Source organism: Xiphophorus maculatus, chromosome 8 (assembly GCF_002775205.1).
Source record: "Xiphophorus maculatus strain JP 163 A chromosome 8, X_maculatus-5.0-male, whole genome shotgun sequence".
NCBI lineage: Eukaryota > Metazoa > Chordata > Actinopteri > Cyprinodontiformes > Poeciliidae > Xiphophorus > Xiphophorus maculatus.
Genome location: NC_036450.1, coordinates 12415888 through 12434055, shown reverse-complemented (window position 1 = coordinate 12434055; position 18168 = coordinate 12415888). Strand labels below are relative to the sequence as shown.

Below are 18168 nucleotides of genomic sequence, written 5' to 3'. Positions count from 1 at the left end.
TGGCTGCTTCAGATTAATGGCGGCAGTATCCCCAAAGTGATATTGAAGCTCAAAAACAATACAGGTAGCACTTCCTGTAGTACTCTAAAAAATTGTCCTCAGTTTGATTATTCATGCCTATACATTTACAAAAAGAACAAATTTTTTAAGCAGCTATTTAAAGATACAGCACAATTAACAGGTAATGTTTCTATAAATAAAGATGACAAATTAAACTGCAGTACGGGAGCAACTTTGAACTTTTAAAAAAATCAGGAGTAAAAACAACAACTCAGCTAAAGCCATCCAGCTGAAACACAAACTCATGACACTTTCCACCAAAGCTACAGGTGGTGTTGCCTTCATGTGTGTAGCAGTGGGTGATACTCACATCTCCATTTTGTCATATACTGTATGTGCATAGATAAAAGGTTTTCACAAATTGTACAAATAAAAAACAGAAAAGAGTGCCATATCTCAGTCTAAGGTCTGTATTTAGCTCCATATTTCTTCTCATTAACCCACCCATCTTGCCTGTCCCTGCTGATGAAAAGTATTCCCACATCATGATGATGCCACAATTGTGTCTCATTGTGGGTATGGTGTAAATGGCTTACAGAATGTCACAATTGCTTTCATTATTCTGTAAAATGTGGATTTATACTGAGATGAAATTAATACAGGCAGACACTATTTATTAAGGTAGGAGGCATATCTGTAGTTTTAGACTCTAACTTAGCTGATTGTAAAATGCACTTTGTGAGAAACTTTGCTAAGCAGAGACAAAACCTTAGTATATATGTAAAACTATTGATACATGTATGAGTTTTACCATTTTTATTATCTTAAACCACCAGATTGTTTGAAACAGTTGTATTTCCTCAGGTTGCAGATTATATCTGAAAATCAGCTTTACTCCAGGAAAGTGTCAACATTACAACTGCATGCTTTCAATGCACACTGTACAAAAATCAGTGTGTAGTGTTAGAATGTCATGGCAGCAAACACAACATGGCTGTGCAGAGAGTCTTCACTAAAGAATTACTTCACCAGCATGTTGCTTAAGACAGTAAATGTAGTCATTTTTAATATAAAACCTTACTTTTATTTGATTATTTTTGGATTAAACTTTGTGTCTTACCTGGACTTGTGCTCCTCCAGAGCGCTTGATGAGTCCGGAAAAAGCGCACACATGTTGATTTGATGGCAGGGCTGGTCTGCACCTTCACAGATGAGACGCCCCCGAGCACTGGGGCTGAGCAGCTGGACACCACGACGCGCAGGAGGCTCGCCATGGTGCACGCACACCTGACACTCGCACTGCAGCAGGAGCTCAACAGGACCGACAGCAGGCGTCCTGGGGAGGAGACACGATGGATGTGTGCCAGCAGAAAAACAAAGCAGGGGGTGGGGAATTAGTAGAGGTCAGGAAAGAATGGATCCAAGAAGGTAAATAGACAGGTCAATACATTTTCTGACACTATCAGGGGATTTTAAACAGAAAAATGTTCAACCCTGCAGGAAAAGAAGGCACAATTGCTATTGTGTCTGTTTGTTCCATATAGCTTTAAAGAGAGTTGAGTGGAGTTATGTTATGTGCATTGGCAAAAAAAATCCCAACCAACCATTCACTTAGGTTGTTGCTCACTGACCAATACCAAGCATGTGGGAGAGCATGTTTACTGTACAACAAGATAATCAAACAGGCTAAACTGGACTTGGTGTCTGGTATAGTAAGGTTTAATCTAGATGTAACTGGTTAGCAACAGGTTATAAACTTCTCTCTGCCACTCTTTGACCTCAATAAAGAGGACAACTAAGCGTAGATGCTAAGCACACACGCACACACAAAGCAATGTGGGCACCAAAATCAAAGTAAAATGAACCGACATTACAACTTGTCCCAGCAGAAAAAGATAAGTTTGGGCAAAATGTATTCATTTGTTTTTTAACTACCTCCTTCAGAGCACTTGTCAAGCGGTAATTTGCTATTACCAGCTACTCAATTATATTTCCTGGTAATATAATGCTGCATCTTGTGAATTCTTTATGGTGATTTACTGCAAAAAAAAAAGCTTTTTAATTTCATATTTATGTATAAAATATATTATTGATCTAATATAGTTTTAGGAAAGCATAGATCAAGCTTTTCCTCACCACTAGCAATTTCTCACTTCCATTGTGGTCTGACTTACTGATTCTCACTGGATCCTAAATTTTTATTATAAGGACAAGAACAAGTCAAATTGTGTAAAAATGTGAAAAGGAATTAAATAATCATATTTATTCAAAAACACTATATATCTCAGTAATGACTGCTGGCACTTGATGTAAAAATGATGGAGGTTTGTGGTTTTGATGCATTTAAAGATTGAAGGGAACTCAGATTGTATGGGGGAGGGTTCTCTCTTTCTGGTGCATTTCTACATGCTATTGAATCTAATTGAACAATTTTAGCATCCCCTGTAGTGTATTCAAATTAGACTGATCACTTAGCCTTCAAAATCACTTAGAAAGCATATTTGACTCTAGTAATGGAGTAAAATTATAAAGATTTGACCATTTTGAAAAAGAGTATGTAGTATCATGTTTTTTATTCATGCATCTTGTACTGTTTCTGCTGTATAAATCAGGTTAGAGAGATCTGGCTAACAGCTGCCCGTTCACCTCTAAATCCAGGGAAAGTAACAACTCAAATCAATGACTTCCCCGCAACAGCATTGTTTTCCAACAGTGTTATTCACAGAACCTGTGTGAATTTATTGTGCTTTAGTCAGCAATGGAGTTCCTCTGTGCGACACATCCATGCTGACTCCACCGCTTTCTTTTTTTTTTGTCCCCTCTCTCTGCAGAGCAGAGGAGCTAACATGAGCTAGCTAACCGGCTGGCGCGCTGAGTGGGGTAGAAAAATAAAAATCCCCAGGCTTTCATTGTAGTGGGCGATGAGTCAAAACAGGACCACTGCGCATTCAAATGTACCCGAAACTAAATAAATGCAAAGTGAAAAGTGGGACAATTGACGTTAATGACGAATACCTTCACTGACCTTTGCAGACAGTCCGGGATCTGTGCAGCACAGCCGACTTTCCGTCGACCCGGAAGGAGTCGGCGGATCAGCAGCAGCAGAGAAACATTGACGTGTTGGCACCGCGGTCAGTGACGGGGCACAGAAAAAAAAAAAAAAACCTGTGGTAGCTTGTGTATTCAGTTCCTTACATTTAAAGTGAAAATGTAATAATTTTGGATGTTATTACATTTATTAAACGATGCGGAAAGCATGTTCTGAGGCTTGATTTGACGTAAATGTAAACTGTGAAATGAAAACCGCACTACATAGATATAAACATTTAGACAATTATAAAGAAACTCCCCAATGAACGCATTAGTCAAAAATACTCCAAGTCAAATATTGCAGGTCATTTCAAAATAAATTGTACTGAAGGTGCAAGTCCATATCCTTCCACGGTGTGTCGCTTTATTATAGCCCAAACTATGAAGAACATTTTGTTCCGCGTTCTGGACGAGCCGTCGATTCACTTTTCATATTATGTTTATAAGGAGATGAAAGACAAAACAAATGTGAAAAATGATCCTTAGGGTTAGTACAAATGACAATTTCATTTATTAAGGGGAAAGAAGCTGCACAAACCTGGGCAGAAACAACTTACTTCAAGCAACTTGCAAAGAAACTTTTCATCACTATGGAGAGATATCACTTCTCTCTACGTTGGAAAATTGCTTTATTCAGGCTAAACTGGAGAGACTTTGATAATAAATTATCTTTTAAAGGTCACATCACAGCATCTTGTTTAGATTTAGAGTCCAGACTTTGACTAGGCCACTCTAAGAAGGATTTTTGTTTGGTTTTTGAGGCATTCAGAGGTTGGCCTGCTGTTGAGTTTCTTTCAGATCATTGTTCTGCTACATAAGACATCATGGTACTATCAGTCTTGCCAGGCATCCACACCCTGTATCGTCATTCAGTTGTGATCAACAGTACGAAGATACAGCACTCCATAAGAAAAGGCACAGCTTCTGAGTTTAATTTTGTATTTATAAACAAACAAAATTTTAAAAAATCATTAAACATCAACAATCACAAATTAGGCTAAACATTTTCTATTCCTTTTTGATAGTTGCCAATAGTGGCACACTTTGAGACAACATGTTCCAATAGTGAGGTTCAGTATCTCAAATATGACACATTTTAGAACCACAAATGGTTTGTTGCTAAAACGTACAATGGGACAAAACACATTTTTCAAAATGTCATACTGTAAAAAGCACAAACTGAAACTAAATGCAAGGTTTCATTAGTGTTTCTGATGTTTAAAATATTTTTGTAAACAAACATATACATTTTTTCACTGTTTGAGGAGGTATTTTTAGGAAACACACGGGAGTTTCATGGGGATGACATCCCAATGATAGGATATTTTTATCAGTGTGTTGCAAAATGTTCTGTTCCAATGAAGGAAATACTAAGTGGGTGTTAATATGATCAATGCACTGTCTATGTTCTGAAATTATTTTCTTTCCTTTTTGGAAATTTCTTTGTCATTTCTTGGAAGATTTTAATATTTAAAGCCCACATCACATTTCATGTTACCCTTTCTTTGGCCTCAGACGCAATAAATGTGCCTGGGATAAGGTTTTCACGAATGTTCCTGCTGTTTCTATCTGTCTGTTTTTGTGCACTGCAGTCTTGTCCCTCATATGCAAAATAGCCCTGGTTTAATAACTTTATATACTGCACACATTGGTTTGTGTTTGAACTCTGACACATTTAAAACTTGCAGGACAGAAGAGAACTGTATTGACTGTATTCTTCGACTTTCACATGATCATCTGGTTCTCTTTATCAGGCGCTGAGGGAAGAATGCATAGTTGCTTTTCTTGCGTCGTGTTCTAGCATTGCACCCGCAGATAGCTCTTCTAAACAAATTGTCTGTTTTTTTTTTTCAGTTAGAAACTATAAAAAATGAACAGATTGAGACACCGCTTTGAGTTCAAGGAGCAACCGGAAGAATATATTTACCATCTTTATTAAAAGCGGTTTTGGCTCAATTGTAACCTGGCACTCAATGATATTTTCTTCCATGCACATCTAGCTTGTAGCTGTTTCAAATAACACCAAACTGAAACAAACAAAATAAGCCTGTGTTTATTTATAAATAATGAAATGTTACAAAGGAGAACTAGTATGTTATTAGCACTTTCTGCTCAGCAAGAATAAATATTCGACCAGACGATCAGCAGATCACTCCTCAAAGTTTCCACATTCAGTTAAACATCCTTTGACACGACATCTATTTTTCGTTTCGGCTCTGATAAGCTCAATAACACCCAGAGCGAGTGAGGTTAAACAAGAACAGTTGTTGTGTTGCAATCTGAAAGTTGTTAGTTCTTTCCAGTCACTATCTACTGCGGTGTTTCTCAACCCTGGTCGTCAAGGCATATTGACCTGGATGTTTCAGATGTTTCCCTGCTTCAACACACCCCATTTAGATGATTGCAATTCAGCAAAAGCCTGTTAATCATGCAGGGCAGTGTGCCTTGAGGACCAGAGTTGAAAAACACTGATCTACTGCATGGTTTTCAAATAAGTATGGCGACAGTTGTCGGGAGAAAATGGGGCATCTGTTCATCAACCTGTTTCTTTTGGAAACTGTAGTATTGTGTTTTTATATAAAAAATATATGAAACTTGTGCAACATAATTTCATTCTGCATTGTATCTTTGAGGTGGTGCTGAATTACAATAAAGTAAATCTTGAATCTTGAAGGCCAAGTTCTGTGTCGTTCAGTATGTAAACATTTCAAGAACTATCAGCTGTGTTGTTGGCTTGTGCCGAGTTTCTTTGCTGCAAGCTTTTTTTTTTTTTTGCATAGTTTAGGCATTGAAATTAAAATAAATACGTACTCATACAAAGAGTAATTGAATTTACCTTTCTGGAAAATATAAAAATGAATAATTAAAGAAGAAACAAATCACAGATACAAAATACAGATTAAATACACAATGCATCACATAAACACGAAAACAAAATGTACAATTTGTGAAAAACTGCTTTTTGGATGCAACTGGGGTCAAACTAAATATGTCTCCTGATTTTATGGTGTATTATTGAGTACCGTACTCTACAATATTTTTGCATTTGGTGATACACATATATGAGGTTAAACATTGTGGGGTGCAACTGTGAAAGAATCGTTTGCTTTGTTTTGGAACTAATTCTTAAAGACTAATTTGGCTTTGCACAAGTTTTTCTTTTATAGTCAGCATGTTTTATCCCGCTTGAACTTTTTTCATATTCACCATCTGTTCTCATATTTGAGTGTATTTATGGGTTTACTGTCATTTCCCTTTCTGTCACCATTTTTGGACATCTGGCTGAAGAGTGAACTTCCTGCTTCTTTTCTCCCTCTGGTCACTTTTGTAAGCTTCATTTCTCAGTTGCTTTCCTCTATTACACAAGACAATCAGCAAATTATCTTCTTTTCTAATTAAAATCCCTAAACATGTCAAACAAGTTGCATCACTCACAAGATAAGTGATACTAATTTTTTAATCTAACATTTTCTTAGCTCTGCATTTGTTTCCAGGGAACACTCTGCATGTGAATATCAGCTCTCTTGATTAAATGTGTCGCAGGCTAGTTCCTTTCACTCTGACCAACTTTCTGACTTAAGTTGTGCAACAACAAACTTCTTTGACATATACAAGTTCAAGTTTATTTGGGTATACAACAATGTAGTTCAAAGTGCTTTCAAAAACCTTGAAACTGTGTTGATGTGCTGCATTTTCCTAGTTTTGGTGAGAACGTGAGCAGCAGTGTTCTGAATCAGTGTTAAGTGCAAATGTGCACATGTGCATTTATTGGAGCACTGGTTAGAGTGCATCTGTGTTTGTGACGATTGTTGGATTGAAAATAAACAAAAACGTGTCTTGTTCAGACACAGATAATGTATGTGCATGCATGAATATAAGAGTGAGAGAGAGAAAGAGAGACAGTGAGTGATTTTTTTTTCCTCAAGAAAAGTCTTTGAAGTTGCAGAAAATTCCAGGAGTTTCCTGTTAACAAGCCTGGGCTATAATGTGAACCAGGAGTGTGTCTGTGAATGAGAATCAGTTTCTTGGCTAGTGAGAGGAGTTAGGATCCCAGCAGTCTTTGCTGTCCTTTCCAGATTCCACATTTGATTCGCTTCTTTTTTTCAGAATGCAAAGTTCTGCAATGCTCAGAGGGGCTTTGAGGTTCGGAATGCAAAGGTTTGAAACGTATTAACTCAAGGTTTTTGTGAATTTTCTTGTTTTTTTAATCATTTGTGTGACTGGGATTTCCTTCCACTGTGTTTTGAATGCTGCTCTGTTTTCCGAGAGCGAGCAGTGGAGAAAGCAACATAAGAACTGCAGATTTTTATTATCCCAGATGACATTTTACCAGCAGCAGCGGAGCTCTGACGCATGATCAAATTCGGTTTCAGCCATATCAGTAAAGATGTTGCATTTGTATACTTCACACCACCTTGTGTCACTACTTACTTTGTGGAGCCTCAGCTGCACAGGTTTGATCACAGCCTGGCCAGGCATTCCTGGAAGTAAGCCAAAGGCTGATTTGGACCCAAATGTGAGAGACTGGGGAGATTACTCAGATCTCCCAGCTGGAATTGAACATGGACTTGGACTGGAAGAGGACAGAGAACATGAAGAAAACAGAGGAGTCAGGGAACCATCATCCAACTTGGCTCCTGAGCTGGATTTCCTGGCTGACTTCGCAGGCAGGAGAAGTTAACTAATCAGCTGATGCATCCATTTGCCTACTTACACTTGACTCAACTTCAATGTTCCCTCCAGGTAAGAAGCGGCTGTGGGTGATAACTGCTCCATCACACAATGATAACTACCTGCGGATGATGGAAAAACAGCTTGAAGACATGGAGCAGGTAATTTGCTGAAGAATTCATAATACCAAGGTTTTCAAAATGTGTTACAATTAATACTTCTGGTACTTAGACAATCTTGTAAAAATCTCATGAGTTAGATCCAGCTTTAAGCTGTAAATATAATATACAGTACAGTGGTATGAAAAGAGGCTTGATCCCTTACAGATTTATTCTTTCTTGATGGACTGGGAAACAAATTCTGATATCATAAACTGAGTAAAAACAAAATGCAATATTCAAATGATGGCTTAAAGTGTTTAAAGAGGTAAAAATAAAAATTAAAAAAGAACAGCTAAATAAACTGACTGACCCCTTTTTAAATTCTGAATTAAGTTTGATTAACAACAAAAGCACAAAGAACTAAAAAATCTGTTGTTTAGGGACAGTTTTTCAAACAAGTTTTCCTCAAAATAAAAATACAGTGGCCAATATTTTGAGAACTCCTGGATATTGCTGAACTGGATGATGGTGGAACAGGAGTTACTGATGATTGCCTGTCTTGTAATCTATTCAATAATCTGTAACTTGGATCAGGGAAACCAGCATAAAAAAGTTCCTGTTGTAAGCTAGAGAGCTTTTCAAAATTGCTTGGTTTTCTGCTTAGTGACCATTCTAAATGTCCAAACATATATTCATTTGGACATTTTTGGACATTTTCAGTCTTCTTACTGAGTTATTTATACAGTCTTTGTTGAAACTGTCTCTTGCTTCTTCATATTTTTCTTCTAAGGAGGAGGTCCTTCTCATAATATTTTCAAGTGATCTTGTGCCATTTCCTTTCAAAGCATCTTAAAGCCTGTGAGCACAGTTTACTGGACACAATGTACACCTTATTTATCTTATTTATGTAATTCATTTAAAATCAATAACGTGATCTGCCGTTGATGGTCAACTAAAGAATGATGCATTGCTCAGTTCCTGTGTGGGGTGCTTTCTGGTTTTTTTTACAAACATGACACTAAGATCCTGTTCATTTCCTTGAGTTAGTTTTTCATAAAGGGCTGACACATCTGCTCTAGTACTCCAGCATTTCCCATTTCTTTAAAACAGACTGCACATCTGCTGCTTTCAAAGACTAGAGAGAAAACAAGTGAAAACAAAGCAAAGCTACAAGGGCATATTTTGACTCGAGACAGCCTCAAGAACTACTGATCAAAGCCACTTTAAAAATGAATTCTTTGAACGTGAATGATAAGAGTGAATGGAAACCTTTCAAACAGCTTTTGCCTGTTTTTCTCCTGTGTTGTTTTCAGAAAGGGCTGAACTGCCGTTTAGCAGAAAGAGACACTTTCATCATAACCATCATCCAGAATGCCATGATGGAAGGTCGCATCCAGAAAACAACTTTTCAAGGAGATGCAACTGTGGAGAACCTGGATCCTGACACTGTTACCAAACTGCTTCATTACCTGGAGCTTTCCAGCCAAGTAAAACTGAAAACAGACCTTCTTTTTGCTGTTTTTGCTCCTGCATCAGTTTTACTTGCCTCTAGCTTACTGTAAGTTGTGCTTTATCTGAAATATTTCAGGAGCAAACCTTCACCATACTGGTCATGAAGAAGAACCTCCAGGTCAGCGAACGTTTTCCTTATCCAGTCCGTGTTGAGGCAATTTTGGAGCTCATTGATCAGTTCCCAGTGAGGAAACTGGAGAAGATGACCAGAAAAGGATCAAACTTAAGGTTTTGTCAGTGGACAACACTGGTTTAGTGAGAAACGTAAAACCTGTTGAAAGTTTTTTAAATCAGACATAAAAATGTGTCATACAGATGAATTGGTGCTATTCTAGCAAACGTTAGTAAAGACGTTTAAACATCACAACTCAAGAAAGTTTCTTTTGACCAGCTTTTGCAAAAAGATGATCTCAAAGCTTTTTTCTTTTATAAACTGTTAACATGTAAATAATTACATGATAAGCATTTTGCATGGTAGAAACATAAATAGAGATAAAAACCCACTAAAGAAAAATATGTAAGAAGACTATTAAACTCCCTAACGAAAAGCTTTTAGAAATGTTATATCTAATTATGTATGACTTAAAGAATGGGAATTAAAAATGCCCACAAGCTAATTAAAAATAAAATGAACTATATAGATAATAAAATAATAAGATTTTTTAGAACATTTGCATTGATAACATATCACACAGATGACAGATGGTTATATAATATGATTAATATAATTTTACTATCTAATTATTTTAATGAATTGCATGTGTCAACATAACTTTAGTCAATATGAGTGGTATGAAGAGCACCTCTTTTTCCTCTTCAACTTTTATTTAATGATAGATGATGATAACTTAAATTATTTTAAGGCGCAGTACATCACAGGAAATGTGAACTAATAAAATATTGAAATAATAAGTCTATGCTGAAACTATCAGACTTCTGAGTTTCTTACTGAATTGAATTATGAACAATGGGCATGTTAATTTATTTGTAATGGTAATATATGAATAATAATAAATTCTTTGTTTCGTAATTATAAATTATTTTGCCTGTAATTACTCAATAAAAATACACTTCTATAATTTTTTTAACCAATCAAGAGTTTAGTCATCTGTGACAGTTCACCTCTTTTTTTTATATATTTTTAACTATGATTTTGTTGTAGGTGTAAAACCACAAAAAAGAAAGTTATAATGAAAAGAAAAAAGAAGATGAAGAAGATGGTGCTGAGTCCCCAGAGAGCGGGAGACGTGACTTCAGTTGTGGCTTCTCAAAGACAACCCTTGGACAAAAAGGCTGCCCTGAGAAGCAAGATTCAGGATATACTCAATGGCAAGTCGAGGTTTGTGATTCGTAAGACGCCTGCTGGATCCACAAGAGGAAAGGCGTCAAACAGTGATAACTTGGAAACCTCCAAAGTGTCCAGTGGAGTCCAGTCTGTTCCACAAACTGATGAGAAAGTGGAGAAAGACAAGTAATGTTTGTTAATTTTTCATGCTTTACTAAGAAGTGAACACTGAGCGTTAAAATGCTAGATGAACATGCCTTTGGTAGAGTTTTTCTCTTGTCCTTACAGGCCTCCTTCTTCCACTGACAAAGGAAAGGAAAAAAATGGAGGACAAAACACCAAAAACAAAGAAGAACCAAATATAAAGACGGAGATAGAGAAGAAACAGAGCACAAAGAAAAAGGGCAAAGGGAAGAAAGGTAAGAAAGGAAAGGGAAGAGGGAAAAAATCCAGCAGAGAAGTGAGTGAAGAGGATAAAACAGCTCTGAGAATATTTTTGGACAGTATGCGAGGGTCCAGAAGGCTGATGGTGAGAAACTTGCATTAGAACAATTTTGCCCCTTTATTTTAATCCTTTGCCAACAAATGTTTCTGTTTTTGGTCACCAGCTGATCTCGACGCCCAGCAGGGACACAACTCTGTACATCCAGCAGACTGAGGAGAACAAAAAGCAGCACTGTGAACTCGCCATCAGGAAGATAACCGTGGCGACCATTGTGGGAGAAGGAAGTGACGCCACGGTCTCTGTGCAGCACCAGCAGCTCGGTAGGGAAAATATTTTGAACGTTTGGCTTTAAATCATTTGGTTATAGTTCCTCAGCTGAGTTTAACTCAAGTTTCTGAAGATATTTTAAAGACCTGGAAAACCCCTGCCATTAATAACTTCGGTTAACAGGGGAGTGTTATATATGCTTTAGAAAACCATGACATGGAGGAAATGTGGTGTTTCTATAAAGCACTAACAAAGAGTGTCTTTACCATCTGTTATGACGTCTTTAGCTCAATATAGTGAAAGTTAACTGAGGACACAAATTTAGAGTAGAAACATGCTGGAAAAAACAACACTCAATTTATCAAGCTAATATGTATGTGTTTATTGAAAGACTTTTGTCAGTAGTATTCCAGATGGCATTGTTCATCTCCGACAGCTAGGGGAACTCAAATAAAGTTATGGGTCAAATACATCCCGAATGGGTTAATACTGCTTATTTGCATGTAGATTCAAAGGACAGTGGATTCCCTGTGTTGTGCAGTGTATGAACCCATGGAAAATATGGCCAAACACCACAGCCCTTCAATATTTATCAAGGAATTCCTCTTGATCATATCTTGAAAAGGGAATATTTAAAACAAAGTTTGGGATATATCAGTACTTTGTTCTATTTGTGTAAACATGCACACAAAAAAAGCTTTTAATTCTCCCGCAGTCCTGGCTCAGTACTTGGAAAGAGCGAGGCAGATGTCACGGTTGGATGGTGGTCAGGCACAAGCACCGTCACTCAGACGCATTTAACCCACCCACAGTCCCTCCTGGGACACAAAGTCCTTTATTGTTTTACTTTGTAATAAAATACGTTCATCTTTGAGACCCTAAACCTATTTTCTTTGGCTTGACGGTAAAATCTGGCAAATATTTGCAAACCAATGTTTAGCTTTAGCTTAGCATTGGCTTGATTTTAGTTGACCTACGAGGAACATATCATATTAAAAATAAATGCAGTAGTCAAATATATATATATATATATACAGTACAGACCAAAGGTTTGGACAAACCTTTCTAATTCAATGGGTTTTCTTTATTTTCATGACTATTTATAAGGCAAGAAATCCCACTTATTAACCTGACAGGGCACACCTATGAAGTGAAAACCATTTCAGGTGACTATCTCCTGAAGCTCAGAGTGTGTGCAAAGCAGTATCACAGCAAAAGGTTGCTACTTTGAAGAAACTAGAATATAAGGGGTATTTTCAGTTGTTTTACACTTTTTTGTTTAGTGCATATTTCCACATGTGTTATTCATAGTTTTGATGCCTTCAGTGTGAATCTACAATGTCAACAGTCATGAAAACAAAGGAAACTCAGTGAATTAAAAGGTGTGGTAATATATATATATATATAAATATATATATATATATAATTCCCTTCTCACCCACCGCGGGTGGTTCTTATCCTCTGAGCTCGGGTCCTCTACCAGAGGCCTGGGAGCTTGAGGGTCCTGCGCAGTATCTTGGCTGTGCCAAGGACTGCACATTTCTGGACTGAGATGTCTGATGTTGTATATATATATATATATATATGTGCTTTAAAGCACATGTTTAGTTTGAATCTTGTAAAATGACAGCTACACTTCAGTTTACATCTTTCAGAAGAACTCAACAGTGTCATAATTAACTATCTCAACAGAGTGACATGATCTGTGGAGAAGGTTTTAATATGTTGTGCTGTGTTTTGTGGATTTGGGACTTACTGTTTCAGTGTTTGGCCGTGGTATTTTGTCTTTTCTATGTGTGTTTCAGAGTCTGAGCGTCCTCTTAAGGATCAATCAGAGCAAGACTTTGACTCACGTCTGATCCCTCTGTTAAGAGCAGAGCTCGGCTTGTCCTCCTCCGACCTTTTCTCAATGACCGTCACGGATTATGACATCAAACCTAAAGTAGGAGAATGCCTCACTCAGCTTTGTGGCTTCCAGTTTGGCAGTCATGTTTTCTTGTTTTCACAAATATTAATATTGAGGTGTGTTAAAATGATCATAACCATCAACATTTAGGGTAAAAGTAAGATCAGGAATCTATACTACAATGTTTATATTTTTGTTTTATTTGTGTGAAAATGTTTAAGTTCATTAAAGTCTAATATGCTTTACAGTAAAAAAAATTCAATCTGAGTTTTATAATTTTGGATCATGTCACATTAAGCAACATTAACATAAAAGTCAGTGTTAATGAAATTCAAATAAACTAAATAGGACTTTCTTGTTGTCTCTTCTTTTTTCGTTCTTTAACTCGCCCTCATCTTTGCTTCAGAGAGTCTTTGAGGCTCCTCCATCAAGCCCAGCTCTGTTCGAGTATATTGACAACTTTCCCTCCAGGTACTCTGAGAAAGAGAAAGAAAAGAAAAGCCCTGCTGTTTGCTCCAAAGACATACAAGCACCTGAGGTTGAGAACTCACTACTCAGGTACTCATTCAGTCATGCAAAGGATGACTGAATCCTTTGCATGACTTTTTAAAATAGATTGCATAGATTTTGTTTAGCATTTATTTATTTTATGCAATCTAATTATGAAAAATTTACTTTAATTCTAGTTTGATAATTTTTTTGTTCTAAAGAAGATTAATAAATGCTATCAGTTGTACAGTACAACAGTGGATGTTATTATTTAAATATAGCACTTTTATTTCTGTACAGATTTATGTCTAAGAGGAGGCTGCTACTGATTTCTGCTCCCTCAGAAGACGATTACTCTTTCCAACAGCAGATTTCTGCTCTCAGTGGTCAAGAGTGTCAACTGGGTAATAAAATAAAAATATTTTGGTTGAGTTCAGCTTTCACTTTGAGTGATCAGCAGTTGTGATTTTACCTATTTAAGGATCTTTCTGTGGAATGTAACTCCAAGTTAAATTAATAAATTAAATTGGTCTATTTGTGGATTTCTTTACAGAGCACATTCAAAATATTTCAAATAAATTGCAACTTATGATGTTGAAATACCTAGTTTAGTTGTAGGCCAGGTCCTTTTGGTTCCACAAAGTCCTATGAACTTTACATTTCAAGTGGGACATTGTGAAAGGATAAAGAAATGTGTAATGTTGGACTTGTGCTTGCTGTATCTGTGCATCTACAATCTGAAGGCGACCTTCATAAAATATATATACAAAGAACGATACTAATTTTTTTGCATACACAACTTCTACATATCCTGAGTTTCAACAATCTTCATTTCATTTCCAAAGCTTTACAAGTCTTTGATATGAATGTAAGGCAGCTGTTTGACAAAAAAAATGCTTTAAATATGAACCCTTAAAAAACTACAAATGGATGGATGGATGGATGGATGGATGGATTATTAATCTCTTCAGTGCTAAATCTGAGATCTTTCTTCTCTTTACAGGTATCCGACACTTTGCTCTGCTGAAATTAACTGGAAATGGACAAAAAGCTTCAGGGACTGTTGAGCTATATCCTATAAATGGTAATAATTTCTAGCTTTGCTGGAGCATAAACAATATAAAAAAAAAAATTAACTGTACAAGGTGAAAAAGTTGTTGGTTCTTTATTTCATTATTATTTTTACCATTAAAGGCTTTCACTCCATCCTTTTTCCTCCAGGTCGCAGTCAAAGTGAGGTGGAGCCATTATCTCGTGATGCGGTCAACAACCTGAGAGAACAGCTGAAAATCAGTAAGGACTACTTCAGCATGTTGGTTGTGGGGAAGGACAGCGATGTCAAGGCATGGTTCTCGTCACCTATGTGGTCCCTGGACAACATCTATGACCTTGTGGACTCTATGGAGCTTCGTATCCAGGAAGCAAACCTCCAGATGAGTGTGGGGATCCAGTGTCCCAAGGACATAGGAAGAGAAGGCGGTGAAGCAGGACACTATCCTGGTTATGTTGAAGACCGGGCTGAAGAAACATACTTATATTACCAATCAGAGAACTAATTAGATTTCATTGAACCTAGAGGATTCATGAAAAGCATCATATGTATTCCTAATAGATTATGATGGATAATGCTATTTGTTTGATGAATACATGAGGACTCATGCCAAAAGGACTGACTGATCCACAACCAACAAGTACAAATAAACTTCTTCAGGACTCATTAACAGCATCATATAACTATAATTGGACATGATAGAAACCACAGCAAAAAAATGCAGAATTGCAGCTAAATTGTGAAGTTGCAAAATAAGTAAAAAGAACGATTTACAATCTGCACACTACAGGTAAATATATACGAAATTTTTAAATAAAAACTTGATACAGAAAAAGAAAAGGAGTGTTTTGTTGACAAAAGAAATGACGAACAGATGCTAGACCTCCATCTGTTATGTGAAGCTGTTTGCTCTGATTTTACCTGCTGTCTGCAGCAGGGGGAAGAGGCTGTATTCCAGGCGGAGGAGGGGATTGTGATTTTTGGCAGCACGTCTGTCCAATTTGTCTCAACCACATTCATTGTTTAAAGTAAATGAAGAGAAGAGGCTTATGTTGAAGTGTTGCAATTCTATAAATGTAAGTTAGGCTTTGCTTGAAAATGTGCGTTTGTTTTCAAAACAAATCTTACAAACAACTTTGGTCTCCAAAATGTGGAGTTATGGCAGCAACTCTTTCAACTTTTCTTTGGAAATCTTGAGTTTGTTTTGATTTAAAGTATGAAAAAGGAGTTCAGTAAAAACTTGTTTAAGAGAAGAAAAACAGAGGCACCTCATCATCTTGTCTCACAGAGAAGCTGATGAAGTAGCCACCTGGACCTCATAATAAACCTGTTGAAGTCTTTCCAGTTAGGATATCTCTGATAGTGATTTAAGAGAGAAACATGGTGGCTGAGGCCTCTTCACAGTCTGGCCACAACTGGTGAAGGTCTGCTTAAAGACTGTGCAAAGATGAGGGGGGAAACCTGTGGAAACCATCTGGGACTGAGCCCCCTCAGAGAGCGCAGAGAGCCTTATGAAGCCAGGCAGTGGGAAGCCTCTCTATGTGGAGTGTAATGTTGAATTGAGCTAAGGTTCACAAAAGGTGACTACACCAGGAATGTTAATAAATGATAGCAATAAAAATGGGTTCATCTGCAAATCTGGGTTGGATCATCGTAGAGTCGTAGATATTTTGTTCTGAAGGAAATCTTTGAGAACTGTGCCAGATCAAGCTTCTGGTCACTGCTCTCTCCCAGGAAAATAACACAAACACAAGTTTCTTTATATGAAAGCTAAAGCTTTCCTGTACTTGAGGGGGCCACAGTCTGTGAAGGTTATATAGGATCAGACCTGTTTTCTGTTTCTACATCACAGCAGTATAACATGGCATATTTTTGTGCCATGCCCTAATAAAAACCACTCTTTTCAGACTTTTGTTCTTCCATTTGGGTCTCAACTGCTTCTAAAAACAGTTCAAAAGCTTAAAAAAACAACCAGTCATTGTTTGGCATTAAGTTAATGTTTTTGGTGTCTGGAAAATTAACTGTCTCAAAAACCACCAGATTGTTAAGTCACAATTGACAGGCACTGCATCATTACCTAGCAAGCTGAAGCCAAGACTGCCTTGCAACCCAAGCAGAGCGCTAGCTTTTTTGGTCAGCTAGTTTTACCACTGTATGTGCTGTACAATGGCTACTGGAAAAGACAAGAGTTGTGCTGTTGACTTACCGTTCAGAAAACACTTGCTGCATACTTGATGGTTATGCTCTACTTCTGCTTTCCGAAAATATACGGTTGTATAATTGCATATCTGTTTACCGGCAAATGTTGAGTTGGGGGGCCTTAATCTGGAGGTGTTGACAAACAGTTAGTGCAGAGTAAATCTTGAAAAAGTCCATCATGTGTGACAGATAAATGAGGATGGAAGTAGTTACTGTAATCTGAAAGTGAGAAAAGCAACTGGGCAGGATACGTCTGGAGGGAACTCTAAAGAAAACCGACTAATAGATACTTTAAGGCCTGTGAAAAAGCTAACAGTAACCATGGAAAATGAAATACAACAAGAGGTGAAGAAGACCAGAATAAGTGGGAGCATCAACATGGGAAGACTAACTGAACAATGGAGTTAAACAAAAGCAATAAATGATAAAACACAGATAGTAATCTAATTAAACGAGAATATAACAGGAACAATGCAGTCGGTTAAGAGAGAAATTAAGACCCAGACAAAAAGCAGACAAATTGTGAGAGAACAGTAAACTCTGCTCTAAATTGTAGGTTTAAATTAAACATAAAAAAACATATCCAATTAAAACCCTCAAAAAGTGAACCGTGAAAAAAATGCAGAAGAAGAAGTAAGGAGGGTGAGCAAAATAGAAAGCCACTGTGAGCCGCTCCGACTAATTTTGCATCTTGTTACATTTCACCTTCTGCGGTCCAGATAAATAGGAAGACATGTCCAGAGGGTACAAGATATGAGGAGCAGGAAAAGAGCCAGATGCCTTTTTGACAAAATTCACTGTAATCTTTACTGAGCTAAAATTGGAGAATGTTAACTAATCGTAACAAACATCTGTTCTGACCTAAAAAAAATAACGTAATATTGAACTGAAGAAAATAAATATGCACCACCATAGTTAAATTTTGTTATGAGGAAGTGTGAAATGTAGCAAAGCTGTTCTTAAATAAAGATATTTTTTTAGTTCATTATCTGCCAAACCACTCATTCATTGTTTTTCAGAGAATTTTTTAGGTTTTCTCAGCTAAAAAAAAATGCCATACTAGAAAATTCAAGTTAACAATCTCTTTGCAATTATTGGATAATATTTCTACATAGCACAATTTCAGCAGCATTTTGACAACATTGTGACCAT

General features: G+C 37.0%; 2 protein-coding genes across 3 annotated transcripts in view; one reads left to right on the top strand and one right to left on the bottom strand.

Annotated features, from left to right (window-relative positions):
• The window catches only part of LOC102226424 (NAD(P) transhydrogenase, mitochondrial-like), a 30081-nt gene extending 26989 nt beyond the window's left edge, over positions 1 to 3092 (bottom strand). Inside the window, exons 1-2 of one of the 2 annotated variants that reach the window (XM_005810016.3) lie at positions 3026 to 3092; positions 1121 to 1336 (exon numbers count right to left, since the gene is read on the bottom strand). In XM_005810016.3, coding sequence (XP_005810073.1) covers positions 1121 to 1274 — 154 coding nt within the window. In that variant the 5' untranslated portion in view covers positions 1275 to 1336; positions 3026 to 3092. Of the gene's footprint in view, positions 1 to 1120; positions 1337 to 3015 lie in introns of both variants that reach the window. The other variant, XM_005810017.3, reaches the window with a different exon arrangement.
• Positions 3093 to 7070: 3978 nt separating this feature from the next.
• On the top strand, positions 7071 to 16712 carry LOC102229954 (coiled-coil domain-containing protein 80-like). Its single transcript, XM_014472897.2, has 12 exons — positions 7071 to 7757; positions 7834 to 7922; positions 9176 to 9349; positions 9451 to 9602; positions 10537 to 10845; positions 10948 to 11188; positions 11268 to 11424; positions 13177 to 13313; positions 13684 to 13835; positions 14067 to 14170; positions 14770 to 14850; positions 14988 to 16712. The coding sequence occupies exons 1-12, from the start codon at positions 7478 to 7480 to the stop codon at positions 15320 to 15322; spliced, it is 2211 nt and encodes a 736-aa protein (XP_014328383.1). The 5' UTR covers positions 7071 to 7477; the 3' UTR covers positions 15323 to 16712.
• The last annotated feature ends 1456 nt before the right edge of the window (positions 16713 to 18168 follow it).

Coding starts and splice junctions, on each gene's coding strand:
- LOC102229954 (XM_014472897.2), top strand. CDS start 7,478: ATGTTGCATTTGTATACTTCACACCACCTTGTGTCACTACTTACTTTG. Junction 11,425..13,176: donor TGTGCAGCACCAGCAGCTCG/GTAGGGAAAATA, acceptor TGTGTGTTTCAG/AGTCTGAGCGTCCTCTTAAG. Junction 14,171..14,769: donor TGGTCAAGAGTGTCAACTGG/GTAATAAAATAA, acceptor TTCTCTTTACAG/GTATCCGACACTTTGCTCTG.